This window comes from Camelina sativa, chromosome 11 (genome assembly GCF_000633955.1).
Source record: "Camelina sativa cultivar DH55 chromosome 11, Cs, whole genome shotgun sequence".
NCBI lineage: Eukaryota > Viridiplantae > Streptophyta > Magnoliopsida > Brassicales > Brassicaceae > Camelina > Camelina sativa.
Genome location: NC_025695.1, coordinates 49,595,503 through 49,608,687, shown reverse-complemented (window position 1 = coordinate 49,608,687; position 13,185 = coordinate 49,595,503). Strand labels below are relative to the sequence as shown.

The 13,185-nt window shown below is 35.4% G+C and overlaps 2 protein-coding genes and 1 pseudogene across 2 annotated transcripts in view; 2 read left to right on the top strand and 1 right to left on the bottom strand.

Annotated features, from left to right (window-relative positions):
* Window positions 1-241, top strand: part of LOC104727425 (cell cycle checkpoint protein RAD17-like) — a 6,537-nt gene extending 6,296 nt beyond the window's left edge. The window contains exon 14 of the transcript XR_758207.2: window positions 24-241. The gene's annotated coding sequence lies outside the window, so the exon portion shown is untranslated. The remainder of the gene's footprint in view (window positions 1-23) is intronic.
* LOC104727424 (probable alpha-mannosidase At5g66150) lies at window positions 472-6,624 on the bottom strand. Its single transcript, XM_010446530.1, has 24 exons — window positions 6,366-6,624; window positions 6,126-6,209; window positions 5,909-5,997; window positions 5,438-5,816; window positions 5,293-5,364; window positions 5,082-5,195; window positions 4,899-4,999; window positions 4,734-4,827; window positions 4,450-4,617; window positions 4,256-4,345; window positions 4,086-4,151; window positions 3,938-3,994; window positions 3,624-3,846; window positions 3,372-3,511; window positions 3,152-3,283; window positions 2,811-2,882; window positions 2,616-2,663; window positions 2,395-2,520; window positions 2,227-2,292; window positions 2,020-2,132; window positions 1,836-1,920; window positions 1,480-1,734; window positions 1,310-1,378; window positions 472-1,227 (listed from the first exon to the last, which is right to left on the bottom strand). The coding sequence occupies exons 1-24, from the start codon at window positions 6,594-6,596 to the stop codon at window positions 979-981; spliced, it is 3,123 nt and encodes a 1,040-aa protein (XP_010444832.1). The 5' UTR covers window positions 6,597-6,624; the 3' UTR covers window positions 472-978.
* LOC104729113 lies at window positions 8,601-10,767 on the top strand (annotated as a pseudogene).

The window sequence follows — 13,185 nt, the reverse complement described above, 5'->3', positions numbered from 1 at the left end:
TTTTTTTTTTTTTTTTAGCACAGACAACAAGCAAGGCTTTGCCTTCATGTTATTACAACAATTGCCGGACGACGACGGAGGGCTTTTTAGGAACTGAAAGAGAGTTTCAACGGCTGCAAAATTTGGAAGAGGAAACGAGTTCAATGCTGCCCGCCCGGTCAAGAATTTATTACCTACTTTGTTTGTTTTTTTGACATATGTCGAAAACCGTTTATAGCCAATACATGTTCATTGATGATACAGACCATATACTGCATTTAGAATTTTGATCAAAGATTCGCCTTGATTTTGCTTTAAAACCTAATAATCAAGAGACATTGGTTTTGTTTTCTGAGAGAATATGTCTCTCTCACGTTAATATTTCTAAACTTGCAAAGAAGACTAGATATGTTAAACCTTTATATACAATAGATGTATTAGAGAGATACAACTAAAACCCACTCAAAGAAAAAGAAAATAAAAAATGCAGATTTTAATCAGAGTTAGTAGTTAACTAGTCCTGGTTTTAGAGGTATCATCATACAAGGTTAAGAAGGGACAAACAACCAACAAACGAAAACAATTACTCGAAGTAGAGAGATACCTAATCTAATCAACCTAGAAATGTCCTCCAACCAAATGTCAAAAAAGTACATAACTGAGATTGGAGAGCAAAGGAGCTGTATTGTCTTATCAAGAAGTATCCATTGGAGGACCTTTCTTGGCTGCTTCTGCAGCTGCCTTTTCAGCTTCGATTTCGGCCACAATGGCATCAATTTCAGCTTCTTCTAGCTGTGCAGCCCAGTTTCCTCTAATGGGTCTATTTTTAAATTACATCAAGTTTCCTCCCGCGCGTTTTATATGATTACCGTTGATGAATGAACTGTTGAAGGGGAGAGGGACTCTTGACATTTTCTTCATTTGATTTGATAATGCAACCAACAACAAAAACCAAAAACATTTTATGAAGATACTTTTGCCTTGCGCAATGCAATGAAATCATCCCACAAACATCTTTCTCCTCCGACGTTGTTGTTGTTGTTTCTGAGAAAATTGAAGCACAAATGTACGAATCTCCATGGGACCAAGCTCTACTTGTAAACTTGACTTGTCAACGGCTCCCCCTCTTTCCGGGTGGGCTGATGATGACTGTTCCTCATGATCCCCTTCCACTTTCCACTTCATCTTCTCCTTCATCTTTGCCTTCTCTTGATTTCCCGACAAACTCATTTCTTTCACTTCTTTTATCTGCAAATTTCAAATCAATCATTCATTCACATCCACGTCCCTGATACCTTCTTACGTAAGTAAGAGCAAGTGTTTTTCTTACCATTTTCCCGGAAAACAACTTCTTCAGCTCAACTTTACCCATTTTCGAGTTATCACTGTCTTCTCCAGCCTTGTAAACAAACAACAAAACACTCACTTTCAATCAGCATACTGTCAATATATATATAGCTCAATTCAAGAACATCATCAACAACAAGCTCATGTACGTACCTCGTAGAGATGAGCCAGGCGGAGAAGGACTTTCCCATGATCTAACTCCTCAAGAGTGATGATAGCAATGTTTTGAGGCAAGGTGTACAGAGGATCCATGGCATAACCTTTCACAGTGTTGGAGGCTTTCCAGTTCTCCTTGTTCTCCTGTGCGAATGCCATTACAAGAGGGGAGTATATTTCCTGCCCAGTCTCTCGTCTCCACCGCCCTCCTTTTCCTACTTTGTTTATGCTTACATAGTATTTCCCACGAACCTGTGCTTTTTTACACAAGTTTGCATGGAGATCAAGATGATTTTTTTCCTGGTGGACCAAAACATTACACACACAGTTTCACAATTGACTATTGATCATACCGTTAATCCTGCGCAGGTATTATTCACGCACACAGTTTCCGCAAGGCTCTCCTCTACTCCTCTCGAGTCATCCATGCACATACTCCTGTTTCCATATGTTCACACAACCACACATTAATAATACTGTTTCTTTCTTTCTTTCTTTCTTTTTTTACAATATAGAACTAGTGATGAAATTTGGAACCTGTGAAGCATCAACTCTATTTCACCGTCCTTAATACTAGCACCCCCAGTAGCCCGGTCAACCAACACCGACAACTCTGCTTTCTCGTCTTTTATGTACATTCCAAGAGTAAGCTGAACAATAATCACACTAACTATGCGTTAACACTGCAAAGCCATCCCACAATCTATTCTGCTACCTACCTGCAGCATATTTAATAGTTTTTACCGGGTAGTAGTTTCCTGCTATTGGCTCATTCACTTCGAGAAGCCAGTCTGTTCGTTTATCCCTGACCTGCATTAATAGAGTGTACTTTCTATTCTCAGATACAATGTCAGTATGGACCATATTTTTATTGCAACCCGGAAACACAATTTTATTGGAAATTCAGGGTACCCGTTTCAGAAAGTCTCTTCCGTTAGAGTCAGTATAGAACGCCTTATCTGTACTCATATTTGTTACCATTCGCGTGATAATCTCTTTCCCTATTAGATCACTGTTACTAACAGGAATTGGACCAATCTGCTAAAGAGAATGAGCTTTAAGGATCTTTTTTATCCCAAAAAAACAAACACACAAAAGAACCTGATCATTAGAGTTTTGGAGAGACCACTTACAGTGAACTCAAACTCGGCGTGCTCTTTATCTTTGTACAGTCTTATCACCTAGGGTAACACAAGTATGCATCAACATGTACAGGATTCTAATAATTGATATCTAGCCATCAATTGCTGCTGCTGCAGCAGCTAGCTAGCTATTAATAGTACAATTTGAATATGGAATTACAACTACCACAAAATATGACTAATTACCTGCGTCACCCAAGGACTAAACTGCTGGTGCACCTCATCTACTAAAGGCCCTCGCACAATCTGCAACTTTGACTGCACATTACCATATGTGAGTAAACCAGTATTGCCAATGAAAGCATCAGTCACGGTCCATATCTTCCAAACAAGTACTTACTATATGAATTATTTATATTACTTCTACTATCACATATTTCATGGGTCTATATGAAAATGAGGAATACAAAGACTATTATCTTCTTCATAGAGAGTTTGTGTGTAGGAAAACTAGAGAGTTTTGATCTAATATCCTGTGGATAGAACTCAGCATCAAGTTGTGAATGTATTGAAAAGGACTGACTCACTTTCGACGAAGAAACAGGATAAGCCAAGGAACCGTTTGGTCGAAAAATATATGCACCGGAAACCTGGGGATCTTTTTCATCGCCCACATTCGAAGCATACCAGAAATAGTTCTGATCCATCATTATGTCAGCCTGACAGAAATATATATATATATGTTAAAAGCAATTGTGTTTGAAAAAAATCAGTGAAAAGGAATAAATAAAAGGAAACATTCATTACTCCTGTTCTGGAGTTGTACATCCGCTCTAGAAGACCAGAGTCTGAAGAAATTATCATCTTTAGATTTCCTGGACCAATTTCAGTCGTTTTGTTCGCCGGACTAAGCATCACTGAAGAAGTGTGTGTGTGATTGCTGCTTCCTTTATATATCATGCATGATGCATCATAAGAAAAGAGAATCATGAGGGAAAGGCACATTCTATCGAAATCTTACAGCTAGCCTAGCATATATATATATATATATCTCCATACCTTGTGGGGATGCTTTTTTAGATATGAAGAAGGTGTTCCAACCAAGTGGCGGCACTGTTGCATTAAACACGAGCCAATACTTTGGAATCTGCGTTGAAGATATTCCAAGATAAGCATTTGTGTAGAATTTTCTGAGGTTGCTCGTGACATTATCCATGGGGATGTATTGAGCATCAAGGGTGTTTCCAGATGAATCTTCCACGCTTAGGCCTGCATCATTGACCTGGTGCATGCATATATAACGTCGCTCTTAATTAGTAAAACATATAAATAAAATGATCCAAATGGAAACAGAGGCATGAAATATGACTGACCGGTATCCTGATGATTTCTGTACGATTCCATCCAAGGGAGTTATAGGCCACCAGAATCTGAAGATCAAACAGTGAGATTAGTTCCACGCAAAACATAAGCTATGTATCTTAAAGTAATGTTGAGAGAATAGAGATGTGATGGAATTACCAAGCTCTTTTGGCCTGGAATGGTTTCTTCTGTCGCTGGGCAATAGCTGATATTCATCAAAGAGCACTGCTCATTTGGTTCCAAGAGGCAAATAACCAGTCATAATATTCCACATCAGTCATCACCATGAACTTGATTGTTCACTAAACCGAGTTTGTAGGATGTATAACCTGGCTGAATGCTATTGCAGGCTTTGTACAGGCACCTTTTGGTTCCTTGTTCAGTAAGCATGCAAGTGCAGAATTCACCACTGCTTCTGCCTATGAAATTTATGATGAAGTCAATTACTGATAAACAAGGACAGAGCAAATTAAAAAGTAAGAGCAGTGTTTTGACACAGAATTATTCCCCATAGTGATCTTACCTCAGAAGCACCAAGAGCTAGGCGTTTCATGTAATCATTAGTTACATGCTGCTTGGCAGTTCCAGTGACAGCATCATGGTGCTGCGCTATCCCTAAAGCATCCCCAAGACTGCAAGTGTTTGGACCTCCAGATTTCTTGCCCACCAGAAATTCAAGTTGCCTTGCAGCCTAATTGGGAGAGAAAAGAAAGAAAAAAAAGCCATAATGCAAGGCCATGGTTCATGTTAGAATTATTTAAACTAGGAAAAGTGAGATGGGACTCCGGCCAGGATGCAGTTTGATACCAAGTAGTATCCGCTAAGAACCCGAACATATCGTTTAAAAGCAGGACGGCTGGAGAAGTAGCCAGTCCAGTAAGCATATGCCCGATCCGCGTATCTGCACGAGTAGAGAAAGTAAGATGTTGATGGTAGCTAGGAATGTAAATACATTTCAGTAAAGTCACTCACGGGAAAAAGTCATCAGTCTTAAGAGGCCAAGTAACATTGGCATCGTTCTTGGCATCAACATAGAGAGATGGTGTGGAGTACAAGGCGTTGACACGCCCATCCTGTGGAATTGTTGAATAGGATTAATGAGAAACCGAGACAGCAAAGATTGATTGAGCATGCAAGAGACATGGAAATGAAAACCTTGTTAACATAATGGATAAGTCTGTCCATCTGTCTGAACCAAGACTCGGCGAACTGGTACTGAAAATCATCACCCATCGTCCACATCACATGGTTCCCTCGACTCACATTGGCCTATTATGATTATGATCACGTTGACTTCAGAATAATCCAAGCTTACACACTTTCACAACCATCAGATATAAATAAAGAATTCTCAGAGACTAATTACATAAACCAGAGAAGCATTGACGAAATTATCAACCGCCTCCTTGATGTTATAGCCATCGGAACCAGGGTCGTCCTGCAAAATAGTTACCAGTGAATCGATGGGATTACCTAAAAGAGAAAGAAGGAGAGAGGGGGAAGAAGCGAACCTGGATGGGGACGTAATCATCGCTGACTTCATAGTGAAAGCCAGTGGGAGGGCCGTAATGAACAAGAAAGATATTGGTGAAGATCTGAGAAGAAGAAGCTAAAGTTTTGGATCCTCTCCAGATGACTTCCAGTGATTTCTCGGCCTTACGCTTTTCTCTGTCTTGGTAATCAATTCTCGCGAAATGCAGAGAGTCCAACCCTAACTCTGCTCCGAGTAGGTAAGCTTGGACAGAGGAATGACCAAAGGGGTCGATTTGCCAAGCAGCACGAGGCGTTGTATTGAAATGTAGCTTTATGAAGCGATGCCCCCTTGTGGTTTGGTCTATCATATCTATGTAATGGCACGTTGCTTCATCATTCATACTCCATCCTCCATTTCTGCCACACCACATTAAAAATTGGTTCTGTGAATTGTGTATCTCTTTAAGTACTAGCCCCAAAAATGTCCTGATGAAACAACAACAACTTACACAAACTCAAGTTGCCCGGATTTCACAAGTCTCTTCACTTGCTTCTGTATCTCGGGGCTTTGTTCTTCCCACCAACGCGTAAAGAATGCCTTTTTCCATGACATAATTAATCACATTGAGAGAGGAAGAAAACAATATATGGTTTATATGGTCAAATTAATCCTCATTATAATTAAAGCAGTATTGTAATTAATGTAAAGCAAATTTTTTAGTTTACCATTTCCCCAAAGACAAACTTTCTATTGGGATCGCGAAGTAAAGAATCCACGACAGATTCCAGCACGTTCCTCACGCAAGCGTTCTGATCAAAATCACGAGTCATTGTCTCATTGAGGATATCTCATATATAAATAGTACGTACGTATATATGTTCTTTTGTATCCATAATTACATATATATATATATATATATGATGATTAATATATTCTCTCTATACTTTAAATAAACGTATATAAACCTGGATACTGTTGTTTGATCCTAGATAGTACTGATCAACGGTTTTCAGCCATCCGACATCGTCATGCGAATGCGGAACAAGATGAACATTTAGTTTCCCCGGAACCACTCTAGCTTCGGTGCCGTACTTCACGTATCGTTCGCCGTTGACGCTCTCGACCGACAGCCGCAGAACAGAAACAATAATAACACAAACTGCTGCTTTCAATAAAGACAGAATGGGTTTCGCCATGGCAAAGTGGTCGTCGTCGAGCTTCAGATGTCTTTTTTTTCTGACAGGTGTGGCCGTGGAGGACATTTATTATTATAACAAATGGAGAGAAATACAAGGGTCAAAACGAAAGGGCCAACCGTTGATTTTATTAAGATCTGACGGTCATCGTAAGTGTTTCTTTATCGCTTAATGTGACTAGGATTAGATAGATTGGTTATTTCACCACAGTCCACAGACAGAGATACTTGTATTTTGTTCAATAATCTTATTTTTCCTATAAATGTGTTTAAATCTTACTTTTTTCTTTTCTTTCTTTTGCTCTATGTAATTAAATTTAGTAGTCAACAGTCAAATTTAAAATTTAAGTTGGTTTGTCACTTACTGATATGATAATCCAACTTCAGAATAATACAAGGGTCAAAAGGAAAAACCAATACCAACCGTTGATTTTGTTAAGATCCGACGGTCATCGTAAGTGTTTCTTTATTTGTTCAATAGTCTTATTTTCCTATAAATGTATTTAAATCTTACTCTTTCCTTTTCCTCTTTTTTCCTCTTTGTAATTAAATGTATCCTCATGTTGAACTGAACCGAGAGAAAATCTGAAGCCCATGATGGAAGCTCCATCTCCGTGCTTTTATTTAGAGATATTTGGTAAAATAATAGATTTTTCAAACATAACTAAGAAGAATATACAATCAATATTTATAATTGGAAAAACCCATGTCTGTCTATTTTCTCAGTCTTTTTTGTCATTTAATTTTTTTTTTTAATTACATTTATGCCATTGTATCTAGCTCTCTTTTTCTTTCCATTTCTTGATTTTTCAAATAATTGTTAATGTAATTTTTTTTTAGAAAACTTTTTAAATACAAAAAAATTTATATTTTTTCTTTACAATTTGATATAAATTTTGTTTAATAATTTTTAAATAAATTATATATATTTTTTGGATCCGTACACATTTTTAAGTGTATGGATGTCTATACACCTGTGTAAATGTCACTACATATTATTAAGTGTACATATGTAACTTTTTTAATTCTTTGGGTTCTAGATGCTTGTACAAATGTTTGTATTGCAATGGTTTTATAAAAATTACATATGTACTCCTAATAATGTGTACAGACATATGTACTCTTAATAATGTGTACAGACATATGTACTTTTAATAATGTGTACAGACATCTGTACACTTAATAAGGGGTACGGGATACAAAATTTGTAAAAATTATTTAACATTATCAAATAAAATCATCAAACAAGATGCATATCAAATTGTAAATTAAAAAGCATAGATTTTTATATATCTTTATAATTTAAAAAAAACAAATTTTAATTAGTCAGCATTTTTGTTTTAGATTGTTGGGAACATATAATAAAGAAAAAAAAATTTAAATTTAAAAAATAAAATCAAACCCACTCCCTCTCTCTCCTATTTCTCCGCTTTCCCCCTCTCTCTCCTCTTTCTTTCCAAAATTATTGACAAGAACTTTTTAGTAATGTTCTTCCTTACTTTGGATCCCACTTAGAATTCTATTTCTACTATCCTCTAGGGTGTTTCTCTATTATAAACAGTGTATGTATGTTTCAGACAATTAAGTTTCAAAAACATACTAAAATACTAACAAACCCTTTTATTTATCTATCATGTGAGTTAACTATATCGTCTAATCCACCTTGGTGGACCTCTCATTCCTCTGCTCCAGATTTTCTTGTTCAGTTTCACGTCTACTACCCTAACTAAGGACGTTAACTTAGTCCCCATAGCTTTCTCTGCTAAACTTCTTAATTTCCCTAATGGCATTTGGTGCCTTCTTCTTTAAAAGGTGATGTGTCCCACAGCTCATGGCAAGAAAAAAACAAAAATAAATAAATAATAACAAGAGAAGTCGTTATGTGAAAGAAAATATTAAAAATTTACATGATTCTTTCTGAGAAAGAAAAGAATGAAGACTGGCCCAGTAGTACGAGGCCCATCAGATATTTATTAAACCATTTGCTAAAAGGGAAACCAAACAGTCTGATGAGTGGGGGTAGTGACCGACTGACCGGTGAAAAATTCTAAGATTCCGACAATTCCCTGATAAACCACCTCCTGGCTCCTTCTCCTCTCTTTTTCGATTCGTCTTATAGATCCTTACCCTACAGTCTTGTCTATTTAGAGCTGAATTGGGTTTACAGTTCTTCGGGGCGCCTCCACTCCACTCTAAGTCAATCATCTGAAATTTCTAGGTTTGTTTATTTTTGGTTCTGTTCTTCCTTCTGTTGTTGTGGCTTTATTTTCACTGTTTGGTTGCCTTCCGACAGATCTCTTTTTTTTTGTCTTATGGTGTTTTCTTGTGATTTTTGTTTTTAGGATCAGAAAACCCCAAAGTTCTGTAAAGTGTGTGACAGTATCTTGTGGGGGGTTTGTAAAGTGATATGGCTAGAATCAGTGACTTGTCTGATGAACTGCTGTTGAAGATATTATCGTTTCTTCCAACAAAGGAAGCTGTATCCACTAGCGTTTTGTCGAAACAGTGGGAGTTTCTTTGGATGTGGCTGCCTGAACTCGAGTTCGAATTTACTCGTTCAAGTATGCATGCCTGAGGGATTTTATTGCCAAGAACCTGCCAATACACAAAGCCCCTATCATCGAAAGCCTGCGCCTTCGCTCTAAGCATGGAGCAATTCAACCTGAGGATTTGGATTCGTGGGTTGGAACTGCAGTTTCTCGTTGCGTGCGTGAGCTAAGTATAAGTATCGATTTATATTCTACCCATCTGCAACCTTTTGTATCATTGCCCTGTAGTTTGTATTCCTGCAACTCGCTCGTGACACTGGATCTTTGCGGCCGGGATATTTTTGTGGATGTTCCTCCAACGGTTTGTCTCTCTTGCTTGAAAACTTTGCAACTTGAATCTGTAACATACTCAAACGAAGATTCTCTTCCACTGCTTCTGTCCTATTGCCCTGCTCTTGAATATCTGAGTATTGACCTAGAAGAGTCAAACAACTATGACAACAATGTATCATTGCCGTGTAGTTTGTATTCCTTGAAGTCACTCGTGACTTTGAAACTCCAAGGCGGTACGATTCTTGTGGATGTTCCTGGAACGGTTTGTCTCCCTTCCTTGAAAACTTTGCAACTTCGATGTGTGACATACTCAAACGACGAATCTCTTCGACTGCTTCTATCGTATTGCCCTGTTCTTGAAGATCTGATGATTGACTATGACAATCTGAGAAAGTTGGTTATCATTGTCCCATCCTTGCAGCGTTTATCTTTATGTATAACTACAGATTGTTCTTCTGATGGGTGTGTGATAGTTACACCTTCTTTGAAGTCTTTTGATGTTGTGGATCAAAGAAGTCCGAGCCCCTATTTGATTGAGCATATGCCAGAGCTTGAAGAGGCAAGTATCATTCTACTGGGAGATACTGAGAAAGATTCTGAAAGGCTTCTCAAATCAATCACTAATGTCAAACGTTTATCATTAAGCATGACATTAAACAGTATAAAAGGGGTAATATATATTTCCATCAGTCCACAAGTTTTCAGTCTCATTATTTCACTTAGAACATGGAATCGGATTTTCTTGAGTTTCATTTCTTTTGTTATTGCGTTCTGTCTGCAGAATGTGTATCCAGATGGTATTGTCTTCAGTCAGCTTGAAACTTTGGAGCTATATATATCCAGCCAGAATTGGTCAAAGTTACTTGTCAACTTGCTTAAAGATTCTCCGAACCTGCGAGTCCTCCATCTCGAGGTTGATCATGTAAGTGTTTCTCCGTCAACTATTTTGCGGTAAAGCTTAGTATGGTATATTGCTGCGATTTTAATCCTTCTTCATTTTTTTTAATCTCAGTTCCAAGAAATTCGTGGTGAGTATGAACCGGTTAGCTCGAGCAATAATCAGGGATCCGTTCCTACATGTTTCTTGAATAGTCTTGAGACTTTCAAGTTTAAAGGGTACAAAAGTGTGGAACAAGAAGATAGAGACTTCTTGAGTTTTATCTTCAAACATGCTTGTTGCTTGAAATCTACTTCAGTCGTGACACATATGATGATGTTATGTTCCCCAGATTGAAACTTGAAAAATGATCTAAGACTCGTCGTATGTATTATGTGGGTTTCGTATCTGTTTTGTTGTCCAAGAACAATTAGGTGTCTTTATTTGAATGTGGAACTTAACTTGTTTCCGAACAAAACTTGTTTTATCATTCCATACGGTTAATTTATTTTATCTTCTAGTTGTTATACTCCCTCCGTTTCAATATATAAGATGTTGGGCTCTCTTTTTTGTTTCAAAATATAAGATGTTTTGTAACTTTCCATGCAAATTTTAATATAAATTTAATCATCTCTAATCATTATTTATGCAATATTCTTTATGATTAGTTGGATCTTTTTTAATTTAAATATATATGATATTTTTTAAAAGAAAAATAAACTATCTTAATATGTGTGGTTGTGCATTACCTTAAACATCCTATATATTGAAACGGAGGGAGTATGATACTAGGAAAAGTATTTTAGAAGAAAAAAAATTAAATTTAAAATTTAAAATTATGCATTATAAGATCATTTGAATATAATAGAATGGTTTGAATACATAAACATTATACATAAACTGTTACTGAAGACACAAATATCAAAATGAAAACTTATAAAAAAATATTATCTAGAATTATCACAACTTTGCAAAAAAATATTGTTTAAAGTATTATAAGATATTTTTTGAAAAATTATGGTAAAGAGCCATAATTAAAAAAAAAATCATTATGACAAAGTGATCCTAACCGAGAATATTGAATTAATGGTTTGTAATGAATAAATATAATTTTCTATTAAGTAATTATAATTAAAAATATATTTAATAATGAGTAAAACTGTATCAACAAAAAACTAAAATTAAAATACACAACTTTTTAAAACAAAATAAAGTAAATTTTAAATATTAACGAAAAGTTACGATAGATAGACGCAACTGTAATTCTATATTAATTTTTATTAAATTTCTATATTGCTACAATCATTTCTAAAATTTTAGTTAGATTATAGAATAACGTTGAATATTAGATATTAATATTCAAATTATTTAGATTCAACATAAAACATAAAATTTGTTTCAAGGAAAAATGCTTTGTTAGGTTTTTTTTTCAGCAAAAAATGAATTATATTATACAACTGATCTGATAGCCAATCAGGTGGTGAGAAACATGCTGAATAGAAAATACAAAAATTACAACCAGATTTTGCTAAACAGTGAGCAGAGTTATTACAATCCCTAGTCCTGAATTTGGATGACCAAGTCTTTATATCTTGAACTATGTTGTCTATCGATACATCAACAATTTGATAATTTAAAGCTTTGGTTAGTATCTCATTGTCGCCTTCAAACATAACATTAGTTAATCCCCTGATCCAACTTTGTTGTATTAGTGCTAGTAAACCCTTTGCTTCTGCTTGTAAAGGTGACGCTGCATAGCCTAAAGCTGATCCCCCCATCCTTGAGAAAAATCATTTTGATCTCGTAGTATCCATCCACATTTAGTTTGATTTGTGTTATGGTCAAAGGCTGCATCGTAGTTGCATTTTACGAAAGGCTCTGTAGGCTTAGTCCATGTTGTTCTTCTCTGCATATGTTCATGGTTGGCTCTGTGTTGATTTTTGTTGTGAAGATGATTCCATTCTCGTATATTTGACCGGGCGCGGAGGAGAATAGTGTTTGGTTTATCCTGTTTTCCTTCAAAAATAAATGAATTTCGACTTTTTCAAATGTGCCATAGTAACCAGAATGGGAGAAGAGACATGTTAGATGAAACACCTATAAGAACTAAAAGTTGTGATGAAAAAATATGAATAAAATATAGTGAAAAGACACAATTCTACAATGAACAAATACAACTTTTGAGTCTAAAAAAAACAAAAAAAAACATTTTTTTTACAAAAAAGTATTTTGAAAAATCGCAACTATTGCCGCATTTATTCCGATTTTTATTATTATTTTAAAACATTTTTTAAAAAAATTAACGAAAGTTACGATAAATATATGCAAATGTAAATTCTATATTAAATTGTATTAAATTTCTCCATTACTATAATCATTACTAAAATTTTAGTTAGATTATAGAATAATATTGAATATTAGATATTAATATTCAATTATTTAGATTCAACATAAAATGAAAATTTTGTTTCACCGAACTTGTTACTTATTGATGAAGAGACATATATAAAGAGAAATTAAAAGACATGACTATTAAAATAGACACACCTATTATAACGGAAAGTTGTGATGAAAAAATATAAATAAAATATAGTAAAAATACACAACTCTACAATGAGCAAATACAACCGTTTAATTTTAAAAAACAAATAAAAACAAAAGTTTTACGAAAAGGTACTACAAAAAATCGTAAGTTTTGTGTCTGCACTTGATTTATACCTAATAACTCATATAAACTGTTTTTAAATAGAAGACAGCTTTATTACCATATTGAAAAGTCAAATTCAAAAACACGCTATATAATCCATCTAACTCTTGGAAAAAAAACTCTATGTATTTTCATTAAATTTTTATATTTAAAATTAACTAAAAGTTGTAAATTAGATTCATCA